General features: G+C 44.2%; 1 protein-coding gene across 7 annotated transcripts in view; it reads left to right on the forward strand.

Annotated features, from left to right (window-relative positions):
* The window catches only part of LOC108278564 (probable E3 ubiquitin-protein ligase HERC1), a 61,106-nt gene that overhangs the window by 15,196 nt on the left and 24,469 nt on the right, over window positions 1-21,441 (forward strand). For 2 of the 7 annotated variants that reach the window (XM_053687755.1, XM_053687749.1), the window contains exons 8-40: window positions 221-348; window positions 547-691; window positions 1,160-1,331; window positions 1,989-2,123; window positions 2,275-2,440; window positions 3,835-3,960; window positions 4,768-4,989; window positions 5,067-5,219; window positions 5,325-5,457; window positions 5,745-5,942; window positions 6,138-6,353; window positions 8,654-8,827; window positions 9,179-9,293; window positions 9,403-9,529; window positions 9,663-9,813; window positions 10,302-10,557; window positions 10,767-10,851; window positions 11,103-11,151; window positions 11,420-11,535; window positions 12,015-12,137; window positions 12,256-12,453; window positions 12,566-12,686; window positions 12,920-13,160; window positions 13,355-13,545; window positions 14,925-15,089; window positions 15,200-15,297; window positions 15,379-15,492; window positions 15,654-15,821; window positions 15,973-16,212; window positions 16,658-16,741; window positions 17,572-17,791; window positions 18,450-18,723; window positions 19,852-20,558. In XM_053687755.1, coding sequence (XP_053543730.1) covers window positions 221-348; window positions 547-691; window positions 1,160-1,331; window positions 1,989-2,123; window positions 2,275-2,440; window positions 3,835-3,960; window positions 4,768-4,989; window positions 5,067-5,219; window positions 5,325-5,457; window positions 5,745-5,942; window positions 6,138-6,353; window positions 8,654-8,827; window positions 9,179-9,293; window positions 9,403-9,529; window positions 9,663-9,813; window positions 10,302-10,557; window positions 10,767-10,851; window positions 11,103-11,151; window positions 11,420-11,535; window positions 12,015-12,137; window positions 12,256-12,453; window positions 12,566-12,686; window positions 12,920-13,160; window positions 13,355-13,545; window positions 14,925-15,089; window positions 15,200-15,297; window positions 15,379-15,492; window positions 15,654-15,821; window positions 15,973-16,212; window positions 16,658-16,741; window positions 17,572-17,791; window positions 18,450-18,723; window positions 19,852-20,558 — 5,811 coding nt within the window. The remainder of the gene's footprint in view (window positions 1-220; window positions 349-546; window positions 692-1,159; window positions 1,332-1,988; window positions 2,124-2,274; window positions 2,441-3,834; window positions 3,961-4,767; window positions 4,990-5,066; window positions 5,220-5,324; window positions 5,458-5,744; window positions 5,943-6,137; window positions 6,354-8,653; window positions 8,828-9,178; window positions 9,294-9,402; window positions 9,530-9,662; window positions 9,814-10,301; window positions 10,558-10,766; window positions 10,852-11,102; window positions 11,152-11,419; window positions 11,536-12,014; window positions 12,138-12,255; window positions 12,454-12,565; window positions 12,687-12,919; window positions 13,161-13,354; window positions 13,546-14,924; window positions 15,090-15,199; window positions 15,298-15,378; window positions 15,493-15,653; window positions 15,822-15,972; window positions 16,213-16,657; window positions 16,742-17,571; window positions 17,792-18,449; window positions 18,724-19,851; window positions 20,559-21,441) is intronic. The other 5 variants (XM_053687754.1, XM_053687750.1, XM_053687751.1 and 2 more) reach the window with 5 other exon arrangements.

The raw sequence follows: 21,441 nt of genomic DNA on the forward strand, positions 1-21,441 counted from the left end.
ATTTTTCTATAAAGGTAGAAATGTATTTGAACTCCATATGACCTCACAAGGGTAGTAATACCAGACATTTGGTTGGTCCCTGTAAGGAAAACAAAAACTTCAGCTTTTATTAAAAAAAAGAAAAGAAATTTAAAGACCCCAAATGTATTTTTTTAAAAACTGAGTTTATCATTATGCTTACGCACTTAGCTATGTGTGTGTGCGCGTGTGTGTGTTTCAGGTAAACTGGGACATGGCGACACAAACCGTGTTTACAGACCCAAAGTGATTGAAGCTTTACACGGCTACATCATTAGGAAAGTGTGTGCTGGAAGTCAGTGCTCACTGGCCCTGACTTCTGCTGGACAGGTACAGACACACACACACACACACACACACACACACACTTGGACGTTTAGTTCATTACTACTGCAGATGTTCACACATAAAACACCCAAATGCAGGTCTTTCTACACCTTTTACTCCCCCTTGTGGATATTAAGTGTCACTGCACCCACTTATCACAGCTAACTAGCCATGAATTTTGTGTGTGTGTGTGTTTTGCAGGTGTTTGCGTGGGGATGTGGCTCATGTCTAGGCTGCGGTTCATCTGAAACGACGTCACTTAGACCCCGCTTCATCGAGGAGCTGAGCGTCACTAAGATCATAGATATCTCGTGTGGAGACAGTCACTGTCTCGCTCTGTCTCACGGTGAATGAGTGTGTGTGAGTGGGGATGTGTGTGTTTTTGTCTGTCTGTAGGTCTACCTGCCTATCTGTCTGAAGTTTTATCTATGTATCTGTCTATCTATCTGTCTATCTATTTTTCTATCTATCTATCTGTCTATCTATTTTTCTATCTATCTGTCTATCTATCTATCTATCTATCTGTCTGTCTGTCAGGTGATTTGGTGATTGGACTATCTATCTGTCTGTCTCTCTATGTATCTGTCTGTCTATCTATCTGTCTACTGCCTATCTATCTGTCAGTGATCTGATCCATCTGTCAGGTGATTTGGTGATTGGTTTATCTGTCTGTCTGTCTGTCTATCTGTCTGTCTGTCTATGTGTCTGTCTGTCAGTGAGAGGTTTTTTTTTTTTTTTTACAGATGTGCAGTGTGCAGTGTGCAATTATGTGCAGTTTGTGTGTTGTAGTTAAACACTGAGACTTTGTTTTCAGAAAACGAGGTGTACGCCTGGGGAAACAACGCCATGGGTCAGTGTGGACAGGGCCACACCTCAACACCCATCACCAAACCTAAGAAGGTGATTGGTTTGGAGGGCGTGTCCATCCAGCAGATCACAGCGGGGACGTCCCACAGCCTGGCATGGACTGCCGCCCCCACAGACAGGTACACACACACACACACACACACATACACTATAAAGCAGTGTCTGTATTAAAACCTTACTAACTCGTTAAGGTAGCCAAAAAGTTTAGAATAAAACACTGTGTGAGCTGCTGTTATCGAAAAATAATCCACGGTGGGGAAAGTATTTTATTACACTTATATGACAGCACTTTGACAACGATTACAATTTCTTATTAATTAAAGAACAACAGGTCATACTTCTTATCTGTCGTTCCCTCACCGTCCTCTCTTTTTTTTTCCTCTCTCTTTATTTTATCTCTTTATAAGTCTTTTATTTTATCTCTTTATAAGTCAAATGAAAACCAAAACAAAATGCCAGCAAAGCGCAAACTCCTCTGTCCTGAAGATGTCAGAAAAACTTAGACACAGCTTTACCTCCGACACTGGAGACTCCTTCCATAACGGAAAATGAACAGCTCCTTACAGAAACACACCATTTATTATTCCTGTGAAGATTTTGTTAGTATGGAAACAGTAAAGTATTAGAATGAGCTGATGTGCAGCTGTGCTACTGTCAGAGCTGCTGTTATAGAAAATTAATCAACAACCTCTGACCAATCAGAATCTGGAATTCAGTACCGCGGTGGAAAAATTAAACGACGTGAATGACGTGTGTGTGTGTGTGTGTGTGTGCAGACAGCTGGTGGCATGGCACAGGCCGTTCTGTGTGGATTTGGAAGAGAGCACGTTCACGTACCTCCGCAGCTTCTTGGAGCGCTACTGTGTCAGTATCAGTGAGGACACACCGCCTGCACCCTTTACCTCCAAGAGGTACATACATACACTCACATTAATATATACACACACACACACACACACACACACACACACACACACACAAACATCGTCACCCACATGAGACTGTGTAACATACCAAACCTCTCTCTTTTTTTTTTCCCCTCTCCTCCTTTCTGTCATTCAGGGAGCATCATCAGTTTGTGCTGCTGTGTATGAAGCTTCTGTCCATCCACCTGTCTCTGGCCCACGCAGGAGGAACTGGGGCCACAGTGCTCGGAGCTCAGGGGAGACCCATCCGCAACCTGCTCTTCAGACTCATCGACTCCGACGTGCCCGAGACGCTACAGCAGGTCCGCCACCCGCTTCTCCACCCCCTCGTTTTACTTTATTTCCAGCACTTATGCGGAGGATTTCTCTGTAATCAGTAGCTCTTTAAACTCTCTGACTGAATAATATATCAGTTAGTGTCTACTGTAAGGAATAAAACACTTTGTGAGGCTGCGGTCTGTGACACGCTGTGTTTGTAGTTTGTTTAGGGAAAAAATTGGCCTTGTGCGTATTTACCTCCCATGTAGCCTTTTTGGAATAACTTCGAGTCAGAGTCTCAATTCAGAGTCTTGAAAGTCATGAATCAGAGTCTCAAGTCAGAATCCTGAAGCAGTCTCAAATCAGAATCGTCAATCAGAGTCTCAAATCAGAATCGTTAATCAAAGTCACAGAAGTTATGAATCAGAGTGTCAAATCAGAATCATGAATCAGAGTCTCATATCAGAATCCTGAATCAGACTCACGAAAGTCATGAATCAGAGTCTCAAATCAGAACCATTAATCAGAGTCTCAAATCAGAATCCTGAATCAGAGTCACGGAAGTCCTGAATCAGAGTCTCAAATCAGAATCCTGAATCAGAGTCTCAAATCAGAATCATGAATCAGAGTCTCAAATCAGAATCATGAATCAGAGTCATGGAAGCCATGAATCAGAGACTCGGATAAGAATCCTGAATCAGTCATGAAAGTTATGAATCAGTCTCAATTCAGAATCCTGAATCAGAGTTTCAAATCCGAGTCCTGAATCTGTGTCTTGAGTCAGAGTCCCGAAACATAGTCATGAATAAGATTCACAAGACAGCGGAACCAAGTGGTTTTGCAGATGTACCACAGTATAATTATAAATCAATAAAACAGTATGATGTTCCGTTCTTTAATATACACCAAAAAATGATCATTGTCAGCTGATTACTGTGGTATAAGAGGAAATAAATTCATACACCAATCAGAAACCAGAAGTGACAGTTTAAATTTTTCACACTTTTATTGTTTAGTTATTTACACCCATATTAATTGTTATTTGTAATTGTATTAAGTCGTGCACGTATATTGTAAGCAAGTTATAAAACAATCTGTGTGGTGCTGTGTTAGGAAACTAATCAGTAACAGGGTGCTGTGATGAAGGAGAATTACTGTTACCAGCCCGAAATCCTGAAGTGTTTTATTCCTCTTTCTCCACAGCAGTAAAACATTTCCAGACGTGCTGTACCTCACTACTTCCTTGTTGATTATTTTCCTATACCAGCACAACACTGAGTGTTTTATTCTGTACATAGTATAACTATGGAGGCTCAATGAGTCTGTCATTTATCTCATCATCTTTTTGATACTTCTAGCAGGTTTGGATAAACTCTGTACTTATTTTTGGTGTTAAAATGTAGTGTGTGTGTGTGTGTGTGTGCGTGTGTGTGTGTAGGCGGTGATGAGCACACTGTCAATCGGAGCGTCTCTCTTGCTGCCTCCTCTCAGGGAGAGAACTGAACTGCTGCACTCACTGCTACCTCAGGGCCCGGAGAGCTGGGAGAGTCTCTCTAAAGGACAGGTACACACACACACACACACACACACACACACACACAAAAACACACACACACGTATGTTAAAAGCTTGTGTCCATCTGCCTGCATCATTATAGCTACACTTTTGTATTTCTGTGTTTTTGTCCATCTTAGTAATTATAATGTCAGGTTTTCTTCTTCTAAAAGTGTTTTTGCTTCTCAGTCATGTGTATCTGTCTGTCATATATTGTTGCAGGAAGTACCTAAAAAATCTTGATCAGAATTATGAATCAGAGTCATTAGAGACAAGAATCAGTCTCAAAATAGAGGTTTGAAATAGAATCATCAATCAGAATAATGAGAGACATGAATCAGAGTCTCAAATCAGTCACAAATCTGAGACATGAATCAGAGTCTTGTATCAAAGTTATGAATCAGAGTCATTAGAGACATGAATGAGACTCTTGAATCAAAATTATGAATCAGAGTCATTAGAGTCCTGAATCAGAGTCTCAGATCAGAGTTGTGGATCAGAATCATGAATCAGAGTCATGAGTGTCTTGAGTCAGAGTCTTAAATCAGAGTCATGAATCAGAATCATGACTCAGGGGCTCAGATCAGAATCATGAATCAGAGTCATGAGTCATGAATCAGTGTCTCAGATCAGAATCATGAATCAGAGTCATGAGAGTCATGAATCAGTGTCTCAGATCAGAGTCATGAGTCATGAATTATAGTATCGAACCAGAGTCACAAAAGGTCCACATCAGAAGCAGTGAATCTAAGTGTTTACATGTCCAAATCTTAATCTAAACGATACATCCGAATAGTGTATCTTCTTTCATCCCCAGCGTCTGCAGTTGGACATGGTGCTGAACAGTCTCCAGGAGCAGAGCCATGTAGCTTCCCTGCTGGGTTACAGCTCTCCAGGGGAGCTCGGTGCCACCCTGCCCCAGCCTGCCTCACCCGAGCGGCCTGTGGCCCCCGCTACCTCCAGCACAGAGCCTCAGGATCACCTGCACCTGGCTGAAGTGCTGCTCAAGACCCTCCTGCTGAGCATCGGCTTCTACACGGTCAGTGAGGAACCGACGCACAGTGGCAGTTTCAATGAATTTATTTTAACCTGTTTAAATGTTGCGGTTGCGTGTAGGAGCGTGCCTTCGGCGAACTGGAGAAAAACAGCGACAAGCAGCAGTCCAGTCCAGCTCAGAAACAGACCAAAGCTCCGTCTCACTTCCACCACCTGCTGTCAGCACTGCATAAACATCTGCTGGCTCACTGCTACATCTCCACCAACACCGAGGTGCTCGTCTTTATTATCTAGCTGGCACTTGGGTTTTGCAGAGTGTTGGATTTGAAGTTAAAACTCGGCACGTTTTCTAACCCAAATGTGTCTGTCTGTGTGTAGGATGATGGCAGCGTTATGTTGCTCCACAAGCACCTGTGTCTGCTGTTACCCTACGCCGCCGAGACATTCGGGAGGTCCACCGTCCTTCTGGAGGAGAGCTCGCTGGACAATAGCGTCATCAATAAACTGCATGGTAAGAAGGTAGTCTATAAAGTTGAAATGGACAGAGTGACCATTTAAAACACATTTGAACACATTTTATTAAGTTTTTAACACTCATATTGTTATTTACAATTGTATTTAATTGTGCTGAAACTGGAGACTCCTTCCATAAATGATAAATAAATCTCCTTACTTGAAGTAAATTTCACCATATCAACTATTATGCACATTTTTGTTTTGTTTTTTTCAATCAGTTTATTATACATGCTGGAAATTGTCTAAAAAATATTATTCGTGTGTGTGTATGTGTGTGTGTAGCGGTGTTGTATGGCTCTGTAGCAGGCAGTCTCCTGTGTCAGGTGATCTATTCTCTGCTTCTGCTGCCCCTGGACGTGGTCAGGCCTCTCCTCCCTCACCTGATGTCTCTGCTTGAACATCTGAACGAGCTGAACGTTCATCTGCCCAACACACACCTGCAGGAGGAGCTGGAGCTGCAGGGGGTGAACACATCTCCTGGTAAACACACACTTTTCATATCACATCGCATATTAGCATATCTAATCTAGTCTTTAAGCCCTCTTTGTTGTTTTGTTTTGTTACTCAGATCAGATTATTTTGACCCAGATCTGTCATTAGTGTGAAAACTCTCATGGCTAAGAAGACCTGCTAGCTGTTAGATGTTTGTAACAGTTCCGCTTATCTCTCATTCAGATGTGTCGGAGATGGCCGATCCTGCCTCTGAATCGAAGACTCAGCATGACTGGGCGTGGCTTCTGGACCTGGAGAGAGCCGTGGCTTTGGCGATTGGTCGATGTCTGGGAGGGATGCTGCAAGGACCGCCCGCCTCAGCGCAGGAGAAGACGGCCGAGTTTTGGCTGAATAACCCGCTCCTGAGGAACGGCCTGGAGATGGATTTCGAACAGCTGGGTAACACCGTAGCACATAATTTAATTCCTTGATTATAAATTACGCTAAACTGTAAAAATGATTAAATTGATTAAAAATGGCGCCTGTCTTTCTCCTGGAAATGTGGATGTAGTGTCTCTTTAAAAAAAAAAAGGTGTATGGTTGAAGGTACCACCCTAGAACCAGGAATGGTACGGTTTAGTACCACCTTTTTTTCCAGAGTGAAGTTTGATATTATGTAGTTGAAGTTTAGCGAATTTAACCTGTAAGACGAAAACAGATTATATTTTACATTTAAATGTTTGGAAATATTTAGGAAAACTTGTATGCTTCCGTCATTTAGTTTTTATTAAAAATGTTCTAAAGAGGAACTAACAGGTTATAGAGACATGGGAACATAAACTCACTAGATCATTTATTCCAATTAACCTCTTTCCACTCTCTTTATCTTCTCTTTAATCCATACGCTGACTTTTCCACTGCAGAGAAGCGTGACAACTTGTAGTGTTTGTAGATTTTCTGAAGTCTTGAGTCAGAATCGTGGATCAGAAACAGCAATCAGAGTCACGAGGTACATGAAGTACTCTTAAGTCAGCGTCATGGATCAGTGTCTTAAGTCAGAGTCATATGAGACATGAGTCAGAGTCTTAAGTCAGAGTCATAAATCAGAGTTTCAAATCAGAATCATTAATCAGTGTAACAAGGGTCTTGAGTCAGAGTTATGAATCATAATCATGAATCAGTCTCAAGTCAGAGTCATTAGAGTCATGAATCAGTGCCTCAGATCAGGGTCATATGAGAAATGAGTCAGAGTCTTAAGTCAGAGTCATAAATTAGAGTTTCAAATCAGAATCATGAATCAGTGTCACGAGTCATGAATTAGAGCAGGGGTGGGCAATCTTATCCGGAAAGGGCTGGTGTGGGTGCAGGTTTTCATTCCAACCAAGCAGAAGCCACACCTGAGTCTATTGAAAGCCAAGATCAACTGATTAAATAGGTGGAATCAGGTGTGGCTCCTGCTTGATTGGAACGAAAACCTGCACCCACACCGGCCCTTTCCGGATAAGATTGCCCACCCCTGAATTAGAGTATCGAGCCGGAGTCAGGAAGGTCCACTTCAGAAGCAGTGAATCTGTGTTTACGTCCAAATCTTAATCTAAATGGTACATTCAAACAGTCTATCTGCTCTCGTCCCCAGCGTCTATGTGGTTATTTTCTTATGTGGAAACTCTAAGTCTTAAAATCTAAATGGAAAAATGAAGGATCTGCCTCCAAACACACGAGTCAGGCATTAAAAATGTTACTAATATACAATTATAAACGGACAGTAATTTCGGTTTTAAAATCTGATTAAATTTAGAATTGAATTTTGTTGTTTTTTTTTTCCAGTTTCATTTTTATTGAACATTTCTGCCGAAAATTTCTGCTGTACATTTCTGTTGACCATTTCTGCTGAACATTTCTGCTGAACTAAACATTTCTACTGAACATTTCTGCTGAACTAAACATTTCTGTTGACCATTTCTGCTGAACATTTCTGCTGAACATTTCTGCTGAACTAAACATTTCTGCTGAACATTTCTGCTGAACTAAACATTTCTGCTGAACATTTCTGCTGAACATTTCTGCTGAACTAAACATTTCTATTGAACATTTCTGCTGAACTAAACATTTCTGCTGAACATTTCTGCTGAGCATTTCTGCTGAACATTTCTGCTGAACATTTCTGTTGAACATTTCTGCTGAACACGTCTACCAAACGTGTCTGCTGAACATCACCTTTTCTCTTCTCTCCTCCCCTCCCTTTCCCAAATATTCCATTGAGAAGAAAAACAAAAACAAATTGAGCAACACACAGCAGTAAACATTCACAGTTTTTTTTTCTTTTTATACTAACAAAGGAAAGCAAAATTAAAAATACCCCCCACCAGCTCATCATGGCTACCCAATAACTGACGCTGGTTATGTAGATATTGTAAGACCCAACAACAGGCACAAAAATTTAAGTGGGAATCGTCTGTAACTCCATAAAGTATACGATAAAGGGATGCCATTTATAAAAAAAACTTGTCCGTACAACCCTTCATCGTATACCTTATTTTCTCGAGTTTTAGTAAAAAAAAAAACACGTCCTTTAGCCACTGGGAGAATTTTGTATTAATGTGACAGAAAAGGTCAGATTTGGGGTCAGATTTGAGGTCAGATTGCTCGGTGGATGAACAGTGGACGCAACAGTGTGACGAAACAGACAGGATTCAGGAAATGGAAGAAATGAGCGCAAATATTACAATTTTCTTCCCTCCTCTCGCGCTTTCCTGCAGACTCGGCCACGAGCCGTCTGACGGAGGCGGTGCTGCTCGGCTGCGGAGATGCCAGGCTGGCCGACCTTCATCTCTCCGAAGAGAACGCCACGCTGCTGGATCTGGCACTCGGTTCCTCGCGAGAACCTGCCAGCGGCCTCTGGAGGAAGATGAAGGAGTACGCAGTCAGCAGAGGTGAGGACTGAATTACAGGAAGTGTTTGGTTTTTATTCCTCGCATTGTACAGCAATTCGTCATTATCGTACTTTTTTTTATCCATTTCTGGTTACATTTAATGTTCTCCATGAAACAAGTTCTCGTTTAGGTTAGAGAAGCTATCAGCAGTCGTTCCCTCACCAGAGGAACGCAGCACATCGTTAAAGTAAATTTGACACTGGAGACTCCTTCCGTAAATGTTAAATAAGTAAAGATCTCCTTGCTTCAAGAAAACTTCACCGTATCGATGAAAAAAACTGCTTTTCTGGAGTGTCAGCTGTACGAATTAATGTGAATGGTGTGTGTGTGTGTGTGTGTGTGTGTGTGTAGACTGGGATGGCTGTGGTGCAGTAGGTGACGGTTTGTTGGAGACGGCGTGTCGCTGCAGTCTCGCTGCTCTGCTCAAACACACTGGTCTGCAGGACGAGGCATACTGGCAGGACAAGTGAGTCTCGTTTCTCATCACACACACACACACACACACACGCACACACACACACTCTCTCTCTCTACATAAACAATCAGCGTGTGTGTGTGTGTGTATAAAACGTCAGGTACGAGCCATGTGAGATGCTGATGGAGATCTATGAGGTGGTGTATAAGATCCGCAGCACTCTTCTGTCTCATAAAGAGAACACAGGACACACAGCGAACACACAACCGGCCACGCTGACTAAACAGGTAAACACACTTCACACACTCCTACACCTGTCTAGAAAAACGATTCGACGTGATTGTAACGCATCATACACTCAGGCAGATGTAAAAGGTTTGATGTACGTGTTTTATTTATTTATTTTTATATCTGTGTCAGGGTTCGAGTGAGACACACAGCCCCGAGGAGGACACACACGAGGGCAGCAGCTCCGAGGAGCAAGCAGCGAGAGAGATCACACACACCGCCGAACACAACCAGGACGACCCGGCCGAGGACGAGACGCCCAGCATCAGTATGTACCTGCCGGGTAAACACACTGTTTTCTGTCTTCTCTCTCACTCATACACTCATACACGCTCACACACATGCTCACACACATGCGCACACACACTAACACACACACACGCACTCACACGCACGCGCTCACACACACACACACACACGCGCTCACACACATGCGCGCACACACACACACAGACAGACAGAAGCGCACAGGCATACATTACACATATTGCATATATCTGTAGTGTGTGTGTCTCTGTGTTTGCGTGTTTGTGTATCCGTGTGTTTGTGTGTGTGTATATCTGTGTTGTGCATGTGTATCTGTGTGTATATCTTTGTGTTTGTGTGTATATCTTTGTGTTTGTGTGTGTATCTTTGTGTGTATATCTGTGTTGTGTGTGTGTGTGTGTGTGTGTGTGTCTTTGTAGTCAGACATGATTCAAGAATCATATGAATGAATGCCATTGAAGTATGTGTGTGTGTGTGTGTGTGTGTGTGTGTGTGTACACCCAGCAGAGGTGCTGCAGTGTTTCTTGGCCACGCGGGAAGCCATGCAGCTGCAGCAGAATGAGACGGTGTACGAGTCGTCAGGCACCAGCACTTTGCCCAGTACGTCGGAGAGCCCGGCCACCCCAGACAGAGACACGCCCACCTGTGTGCCCTTCACCTCCGTCTGCCAGCTGCTCATCAAACGCTGCCTCTTCCTGCTGCTGGGGGTCCGACCCGCCTGGCACGATTACAGCCAACACACAAACAACACAGCTGCCAGGTGTGCGTGCGTGCGTGTGTGTGTTGTTTGCTATCTGTTAACGAGATTACTCAGTTTCCATGGAAACGACTCATTTCCTCATCTGAGAATCAGCCATCTTGTAATTCCGACACAACACTAATGTACTAATACGATCCAGTGTGTTACAAATCAGTAAAAGATGGACTTGTGTGTCTGTTTAAAGATTGAGTTCTTGTCCGTCTCTACAGGAAGTCCATGTACTCGTCTGAAGGTCAAAGCGTGAGGGTGGAATTCTTTAATCCTTACGGCTGCAGGAGGTCAAGCGAGAGAGAGGTATGGAATAAACACCGTTTATACACTGTGTGTGTATATATATATATATATATATATATATATATATATATATATATATATATATATATAATATAATATAATATATGTTTATATACTGTATATGTATAATCTATACAGCATCCTCCAGCATCTGACTGATCCACAGACTTTGTGGTAAATCCGCTAGCTTCTGTGATCAGTCTAGATGTCTTTGGTGTTTATTTTTTTGCTTTGTTCTTTCTACTTTCAAGACTACGGATTATTCCAGAAGCTGCTCAGGATCTGTAAAGAGTAAGATGGGTAAGTCACATGGTATAGAAATGTACGTTTTTTCTTCTTTTTTATGTTATGCTGAATGTAAAACCATGTATACTGTAGATCGGAAAATTCGGTCTTCGAAAGAATGAAAAAGAATATCTGAAAAAGATATTGTGGACAAAAATAAAAGATTTGGCTTTAGATGTAGTTATAAGGTTATGGTTATCGTTGTATTGTCTTACGTGTGTGTGTGTGTGTGTGTGTGTGTGTGTGTGTGTGTGTGTGTGTGTGTGTGTGCGCGTGCGTGCAGGGCTGCCGCTGTGCTCTCTGGGCATCATGAAGGATGCGTGGGAGAGACTGAGGCAGTGTATCAGTCCTGACACGGCGCTCAGTTCTGCGGCTGTCAGCTCACCCATGATCGACCAGGTCTCTCTCTCTCTCTCTCTCTCTCTCTCTCTCTCTCTCTCTCTCTCTCTCTCTCTCTCTCACACACACACTCACACACACACACGCTAACACTAACACACTTCATTTTATTCATTTTTATTTATTTATTTTTTATTCATGTCAGTGTTTTATCTCATTGTCTTCATCATCGATCTGAAAAAGGCCCTTAAAGACGCCCGCGGATAAAAATAACTGTTGTTCTAAAATGTTTAATAACTTTTGAAATGCTAATCTTACATTAATATTATGTATCGTACATAAATGCAAATTGGGATGGGAAAAAATCCCATAAAAATGGGATATATACTACTGTATGTTTAATATTTTTCTTTTTTATAGGCAGGATTTAAGGAGGTGCGTGTGTGATATTATAGTGCAATTTCTATTCTGGAGAATATGTTCTTGTTGAATGAAGACTGATATATGAAAGAAAATAACGTCCTCCGTCCTTCCTGCAGGTGTTTCACTTCGTGTGTGGGAGTCTGGTGAGGACATCGGCGTTGGTGGAGAGGGAGGTGTGTGTTCAGGCCGATCCTAAAGCCATCACTCTGGCCATGGCCCAGCAGCAGAACAGAGCTGAGGTCAGCACACGTACACCGCTTTAGGAGGTTTCGTCCCTCGTCACCTATGGATTTTTCGTCACAGATCAAAATTTCTACAAAGATATTCGGTTTTGAATCAAATCTAATCTCCGTGCAGGTCCGAGTCGAGGCTTTGCGTCAGATCTCTTCTTTCCTGGCTGAGATGGAGGAGAAGACTGACGGCTCTGCAGCGCCCCCACGCTTCCCAGGCCTCCTGCAGTCAGTGCAGCTGCACTTCCTGTCAGGCTGCTTCGGTCTCGGGGCTCCGGTCGCAGGCAGTCCGGCGACGCCCAGTGACACGATATATCACTACACGGTAAGAAAACAAGCCAATCACAGATCTGTTATCAGTGAATGTGCACACCTTGCACTGGTAGTCATTTAAGCACTGTGTGTGTGTGCGTGCGTGTGTGTGTGTGTGTGTGTAGGCTGGCACTCAGTCGGCCTCTATGAGTGTCCAGAGAGAGCTCCAGGCCGCAGCACACACTCTCTACCAGCAGGTGGTGCGTGTACTCAGGCAGAAAGTATCTGTGGAGAAAAAGCAGAAAGGTAAACCAAAACAAACAAAAAATATCTTAAACTGTATTACACCACAGTAAAACATGTACGACGTGTCGTTTTTTTTTTCAATAAATTGAAAATTATTTCAAAATCATTGACGCAGTTCTGTGGTATAAGAGGAATAAAACGCTTTGTGGCGCTAACGGTAACTCAACACACCACCATGTCGTTGATGGTAAAAAATAAAATAAAAAAATAAGTGTTTTATTTCTTACCTTTAGGTTCTTGCCAGCAGCTGCTTCTGGCCGCAGTATTTGCTCTGAATTTCCGCTACGAGCCGGAGGATCTGGTGCTGCTAGTCCGTGGTGGCCTGCTGGAACTGCTCTCGGCTCTCACCCAGAACGCCTGCGTGTTAGTGAACCATCGCTGGCTCGCCTCCTCCGTCTCGGCCACAGCGTTGATGAGCGGCGCCGTGAGACTCGCATCAGCACGCCTGCTCCAGAGTCTTGTCATAGCAGCCAGGTAACACACACACACACACACACACACACACACACACACACACATATCACAGAGACTGTGGAGAAGTAAAGTGATTGATCTGATGTCTGAATTCTTCATAATTAGGTCAATGCCTGTTTTATTTAATGAACTGTAATTAACTGTAATGTATGTAATGTGTGTTTATGCGTGTGTAAAAAAAAAAAAAAACCCAGCTCGTGTGAGGGCTCCTTGCCGCTGGACGTGTCTCAGGCTCTGATGGATGTGATGTGTGAGCAGCTGCAGGGGCTCTTACACACCTACCACCACAACCACCAGCACCAGCAGCAGCAGCAGGAGGTGCTGGAGAGCAGCACACAGTGTGAACTAGAACACGACCCGGCCAATACAACAGCCAAGCAAGAGAGTGAGTCAAAACCATTTAATACCCTACCTCTACACCCTACTCCTTTAACTTTAATATCCTGCACACTACCCCTAACTTTAATATCCTGCACACTACTCCTAACTTTAATACCCTGAACTCTACCCCTAACTTTAATACCCTAACACTACCCCTACACGCTACCCCTAACTTTGATACCCTGCACACTATCCCTACATCCCACCCCTAACTTTAATACCCTAACACTACCCCACACCCTACCCCTAACTTTAATATCCTGCACACTACCCCTAACTTTAATACCCTGAACTCTACCCCTAACTTTAATACCCTAACACTACCCCTGCACACTACCCCTAATTTTAATACCCTGCACTCTATCCCTACATCCCACCCCTAACTTTAATACCCTAACACTACCCCACACCCTACCCCTAACTTTAATATCCTGCACACTACCCCTAACTTTAATACCCCAACACTACCCCTACACCCTACCCCTAACTTTAATGTCCCGCACACTACCCCTATTTTTAATACCCTGCACTCTATCCCTACATCCCACCCCTAACTTTAATACCCTAATACTACCCCTAACTTTAATACCCTGCACACTACCCCTAACTTTAATACCCTGAACACTACCCCTACACCCTACCCCTAACTTTAATACCCTGCACACTACCCCTAACTTTAATACCCTGAACACTACCCTTACACCCTACCCCTAACTTTAATACCCTGAACACTACCCCTACACCCTACCCCTAACTTTAATACTATGCACACTACCCCTACATCCCACCCCTAACTTTAATACCCTAACACTACCCCTACACCCTACCCCTAACTTTAATACCCTGAACATTACCCCTACACCATACTCCTAGCTTTAACCACGCTACACATTACTTCCCCTACACCCTTCTTTTAACTTACACCATAGCCCTATACCCTACCACTAGCTTTAATACCCTGCACACTACCCCTACATCCTACCCCTAATCTTAATACCCTACACCCTACCCCTAACTTTAATACCCTACAAACTGCCCCTACATCCTACCTCTAACTTTAATACCCTGCCCCCTACCCCTAACTTTATTACCCTGCACCATACCCCAACCTTAACCGCCCTACACGCGACCTACCCCTAACCTCAATACCTTAGGCATAATTTACCCCTAACCTCAATACGTTAGGCATAATTTACCCCTAACCTCAATACCTTAGGCATAATTTACCCCTAACCTCAATACCTTAGGCATAATTTACCCCTAACCTCAATACCTTAGGCATAATTTACCCTACACCATACCTTAACATAATAGACACCACTGTCATTAACGAGGTAGTGTGTGTGTCTGTGTGTGTGTGTGTGTGCGCGTGTAATGCCGCAGTAGGATCGGCGGCATCGTGCAGTAACAAATTCATGGAGTCGCAGCTCGCAGACTTTCTAGTCTTCCTCAGACGCGTCCTCTCGCCATCAGTGACCAAACGAGTTTCATCGTTCTCCAAGTGGATCGACCCTCTGATGACCATCATCTCCTGCCACAGCAGTTCAGGTAGCATCAGGGGGAAAAAACAACAACAACATTATTTTCTAATGTAAACTTAATAACAGTAACAAGTTCATTTGCATTTGAATTTCAATACTAACGCGCACGTCTTCCAGGTAATCCTCGCTTCCATAATCTCCGCACCAAGCTGCTGGCGTTCCACATCCTCGAAGCGTTACTTCCAGCCTGCGCAGATTTGCTGCAGATGAAACAGGTGAGAAAAGCTACAAAATCAAACCCTTAGTCACGTCTGGTTTGATTTATAATGCTGTTTTGTGCTTTTTTTTTAATGCAGATAGTCGATCGGCTGTTTGGTCTTTTATCCATGTACATGTGGGAGGAGCCTCTGGTCTCGGGACGAAATCTGGAAAATAGGAATCTAGACAAAGCACCTGCGAGCTTAAAGAAGGTTCGAGCATGTTTTAGAAGTTTTGTGATCACTAGAGGGTGCTCTCTGCAGCTATTTTTAATATTTTATTCAATTATTTTAACGGATATGTTTCTCTGGCCACCACGTTATAGCAGGCATGGCTGTACTCACAGTTTTGTTGTGTTCTGCTTGTATTTCAGGAGAGCGGCGCAGAGGACGAGTGCATTCCCATCGGCGATTTCTCCTTCGACCCTCACAAGCTTCTCTGCTGTTCTCTGGAGAGCGGGAACGTCCTCTCACATGGTTCCGGAGGCAAAGGTTACGGCCTCGCCACCACCGCCATCACCTCCGGCTGCTTCACCTGGAAGGTACGACTACACAAGAGTCACATCGTTGTCTGTCGGCTTAACGTTGCTCAGGAACTTTTGTGTGTATAGTATAGTAATAGCTGTATAGTGAATAGTATAGCTAATGAATCAAATTAAACCGTATCCTTCTGAATTAATCCTTCCCACCCAGTTCTACATCACGAAAGAGAACCGAGGGAACGAGGGAACGTGTATCGGAGTGGCGCGCTGGCCCATTCGCGACTACAACCACCGCAGCACCACGGACATGTGGCTGTACCGCGCCTACAGCGGCAGCCTGTACCACGGGGGTGAGCTGGGTCGCGCACTGCCCTCCTTCACCCAGGGAGACACCATCACCTGCATCCTGGACATGGAGGCCCGGACCATCTCCTTCGCCAAAAACAACCGGGTCAGAACTTTAAAAAATAAATACATTTTAAAAATCATTTCTAGTTTACAGCAGCAGGACGCAGAACATACATTAGCAGAGTTTAACGTTCTACAAATGAGAAGCGAACTGAGGGGGCGGAGCTATACCCCGCCTACTTTATGTGGTTATTATGCTCCTTTTAAGTAGACAACTGTAGCTGGATATATTGTATTAGCCGGGTGCTACAAGTGAAACCGTGGCAACCCGAAACCAGTTAAGTAAAGACGGCCACTAGCGTGGACCAGTGAAGAGCGAAAAATCACCACCTGAGCAAATGCAGCACTCGTGCCCATTTATAACGACTATATCTGAACGTAATTACTGGTTAATTCCTGGCTAATGTCAGGGTTGAATTGCTTTTATTGTGTGTGTTAATTGGGAGTCTCTTTCCACGTGTGATTCGTGCTGACTCTCTGGCACGCAGGAACCCAAGCTGGCGTTCGAGGGCGTGGATGCTACAGAGCTTTACCCCTGTGTGCTCTTCTACAGCAGTAACCCAGGAGAGAAGGTGTGTACACTACTACCACCATCATCACCATCACGCAGTGTAAACACTCTCAGCAAACATCCGAATGTTTCTGTTAGCTTTACTGAAGATATTGTATTGGAATACGTTATAGTTATTTCATATACACTACTGGTCAAAAGTTTAGACTCACTCATTCTTGATTTATTTATTTATTTCTCCACATTTTAGAATAATAATAAAGTCATCAAAACTCTGGAGTAACACAAACGGAACTATGGGAATTATGTTTTGATCAAAAAAATCCAAAATAAATCAAAATAATTGAATATATTAGCATCTTAAAAGTAGATGACCTTTTTGCCGAGAATTCCCAAAAATGTATTCTTGGCATTTTCTGAACCGGTTTCTTGAGGAATCTCCCTGAAATGCTTTTAAATGGTATTAAAGGAGTTCCCACCTATGCCGTACACTTATCAGCTGCTTTTCGGAACATTTCCCGCCGAGTCGTCCGTTTAAATTATTATTTTGTTGATAAAATGTTAGTTTTGTAATTAAATAAACGAATACGTCGGCACGATTAAATTTTTGTCTACGACACCAATTTCAAACATTTAATCACACACCTTCAGTTCAACCGGTTTTTAACAACATGAGAAACTTTTCAGTCGAGCATCCACAAACTTTTGACTGGTAGTGTATAGCCTTCTTTTTATTTATTTATTTGTTTTTTTAAAAATTATATCTGTCCAGATAATCCTCCTAAATTTAACCTTACCCTTTCTATAGTAACGGCTCATTCTCAGGGGCTGCGAGGAATAAACGTGGTTTCAATGTATTCTCTGACTCTCTGAAATCGTTTCCATCTGTAGGTGGCGTTGTGTGACCTGCAGATGCGCGGCGTGCCCAGTGACCTTTTGCCCGGCGACCCCCTGTGCTGCCCGCGCGTAGCCGTGCTCCTGGAGGCCACGGTTCAGCTCCTGAGGCGACTACATCACACCGAGGCCTGGACTCCACACATCAACCAGTACATGAGCCGACACCTGGAGCTCATCAGCGTCGTAATGAGGGAGGGAACGCAACACACCCAGGGTGCGTTCCGACACTATCAGACCCTATCAGACATTATCAGACCCTATCAGACACTATCAGACATTATCGGACAGTATCAGACACTATGACACTATCAGACACTATCAGACCCTATCAGACACTATCAGACACTTTCAGACAGTATCAGACACTATCAGACACTTTCAGACATTATCAGACAGTATCAGACACTATCAGTCATTATCAGACAGTATCAGAGACTATAAGACACTATCAGACACTATCAGACATTATCAGACCCTATCAGACACTATCAGACACTTTCAGACATTATCAGACAGTATCAGAGACTATAAGACACTATCAGACACTATCAGACATTATCAGACCCTATCAGACACTATCAGACACTTTCAGACATTATCAGACAGTATCAGACACTATCAGTCATTATCAGACACTATCAGACACTATCAGACACTGATATTGCCAATCGTTTGCCATTAACGTCTAAGTTTCACCGTTAAACGCCGACATTAACGCTTTTAAATGTTAATATTTGTAATCAGTGTCGGCTCTCAATCGCTAGCCACAAAAAAACTCCAAAATGGATCGATAGGTGAAACCAGTATTTTATCCTCCGCTAGGACTGAAAAGATTTTTCCAGATTCAGTTCTGTTTTTTTTTTTTTACCCAGGAGGTGGCGGTAAGGAGCAGGCAGAAGCTGGGGAGGACGCGGAGCGGGAGTGGAAGGTGAGGAGCCCTGACCTGCTGTGTGACGGACAGCTTGGCGTGCTGTGTTCGGACGTGTGGCCCGTCCTGGCTCTGATCGGAGGGGTGGACGGCGGCCTGAGGGCGGGAGGGGCGTGTCTGCACAAACCCAGTGGCCGACGGGCCACCCTGTTAGGGGTAGTGAAGGAGGGCAGCAGCCTCGCTAAGCTGCAGTGGGAGGAGACTGATCTGACTGTGAGGTAAGAGTACGTCTACACCAACGCTGTTACAGGAAAATAAACACCCAGGCGGAGTCACTGTGACCGTCCCGAAGGTGATTATTTCCTGTAATGGCACCACACGCAGTGAGTGATTTATTCCTCTTATACCGCATTCACTCCGTCCTGTCATCCGTCTCTCTCACTGCCATGAGAAGCGATCCGTTCCTCTGCATCTTTATTCCTTTCCTTTTTCTGTTGTTTTCTTTCTCTCTTTTTATTTGATTTTTATTCCTAATCATTTTTTCTTCTTTTCTCCTCTTTTTCTTTCCTTTCATCGTCTTTCTCCATCCTTTCCTTCCTTTCTGCTCTCCTCCCCTTACTTCCCTTGCATTTCCATTGATCTTTCCTTCCATTCTTCTCTTCCTTTGCTCTCTTCTTTCCCGATCTCCGTTTATCCGTTCTTTCTTCTCTTCCTTTTCCTTTCATTATTTCTCCTCCCTCCCCTCCCTTTCTTTCCTTCCTTTTCTTTTCATCTTCTTTCCTCCCTGTCTTCCCTTTATTCTCTTCATTTTCCTTTCGTATCCTTTTCTCTCGTTCTACCCCTCCTTTTATTCCGATTCCCTCTCTTCTCTTTATTCCCTTCCTTTTTATTTACCGTCTTTACTTGCATTCTTTCTTTCCTTTAACTTTGATCATCTTTCCTCCCTTTCTTACCCTCCTGTCCTTTTCTTCCGATGTCCTCCCTTTCTTCGTTACCCTTCCTTTTCCTGTTATCATCTTTTCTCTCTTTCCACCCCTCCTTTTCTCCTGATTTCCTCTTTTACCGTTCTCTTTCCTCTCACCTCTTCTTTCTTCTCCCCTTCTATTCCCGTTGATCCTTTTTTCCTTCCTTTCTATCTCTCCTTTTCCTCTGTTCTCTGCTCTTCCCTTTCCTTTGATCTTCTCTCCCCTTTTCCTTTATCCCTCCTTTTTCTCCTGTTTTATCCCACCTTTATTTTTTTTCTCCAAATCCCCTCATTTTCTTCCACTTTGGTCTCTCCTTGCCTCTCCCCTTCCCTACCCCACGCCACTTCTCTGATTTTTTCCACTCCTTCTTCCCCTACCATCCTCTCTTCTCTCTCACTTCTCTCTCACTTCTCTCTCCATCGTACTCTCACTAACTCAAAGCTTCCTGAATTCTTGGTCACCCAGCGACACTCCGCTCTCGTCCCTGGAGCCATGTGACGTGCCTCAGCTGGACATGTCGCACTGCAGCAGCTTCACTGCCTCCACCATCTTCGATCTCATCCTGCTGACAGGCGTGCTCGAGGAGGCGGAGCCTAAATCCAGAACCAGGGCACGAACACATTCTCGCAAGCAGATCGGGTCGGAGGGTGGAACCAGGAGCGAACTCGAGAAGAAGCTGGACGAGGACATCACACGCGTCATCATGCTGGAAGAAAACGACACGGAAAGCGACGAGTTCCAAGAATCCATAAAGGTCCCAAAGCCTCCGGGAGAAGCGCAGGAAGGCGCGGCCTTCACGGCGCAACAGAAAGCGGACGCGTTCGCCCTGGAGCTGCGCGCCATCCGGGTCTCGTACCTCCTCCTCGGAGCGCTGAAGTCTCTGGCTGTGATTCTGAACTGCGGCAAGTTCACAGACCTGCTCCTGGTGCCCAAAGCAGAGCCGAGCGGCGGCGCGGGCGGCCCCGAGCAGTCGAGCGTCGAACTGCGATCCGTGCTACAGTTCCTGGTGCGCAGCATGGTGAAGTGGGCGGTCAGGCCGTGTCCGATAAAACAGCACGTCACCATGTCTGATCTGGAGAGAGCGCAGATTATGATCTTTAAAGGAGCTTTATGCAGACTGCAGGAAGATGGAGACAAGGAGAATAAAGGTATGTGACACAAGTGACGCGTTTCTCAGCATACGTGCTCTCGCTCTAGTTCACAGCACAGTGAGAAAGCGATTCGGCTCTGAATCAACTCTGAATCGACTCGACTGCAAGTGACTCAAACATGCTGTGTGTTTTGGTTAAAGCCGATATAATATCCATGTCATGATAAATTACATCATAAAAAATGTCTCTCTCTCTCGCTCCCTCTTTCCTTTTTCTGTACCCTCTCTCTCTCCTTCTCCTGTACCCTCTCCCTCTCTCCTTCTTCTGTACCCTCTCTCTCTCCTTCTGTACCCTCTCCTCTCTCCTTCTGTACCCTCTCTCTCTCTCTCTCTCTCTCTCTCGCTCCCTCTCTCTCTCTCTTTCTTCTGTACCCTCTCTCTCTCTCCTTCTGTACCCTCTCCCTCCCTCTCTCTCCTTCTTCTGTACCCTCTCTCTCGCTCCCTCTCTCTCTCTCTCTCCTTCTTCTGTATCCTCTCTCTCTCCTTCTTCTGTACCCTCTCTCTATCTCGCTCTCTCTCTCTCTCCTTCTGTACCATCTCTCTCCCTCTTTCTCTCTCTCGCTCCCTCTCTCCTTCTTCTGTACCCTCTCTTTCACTCACTCTCCTTCTTCTGTACCCTCTCTCTCTCTCTCTCTCTCTCCTTCTGCACCCTCTCTCTCTCTCTCACTCCTTCTTCTGTACTCTCCCTCTATCTCTTTCCTCTATCGCACTCTCCCATGGGTATCCCTATTTTATACTCTTCCTCCTTAAATTTTTATCTATTACCTGTCATTTATACTCTTTCACTCCTTCTCTCTCTCTCTCTCTCTTTCTTCTGTACCCTCTCTCTCCTTCTTCTGTACCCCCCCCCTCTCTCTCCTTCTGTACCCTCTCTCTCTCTC

The sequence above is a fragment of the Ictalurus punctatus genome, chromosome 18 (assembly GCF_001660625.3).
Source record: "Ictalurus punctatus breed USDA103 chromosome 18, Coco_2.0, whole genome shotgun sequence".
NCBI lineage: Eukaryota > Metazoa > Chordata > Actinopteri > Siluriformes > Ictaluridae > Ictalurus > Ictalurus punctatus.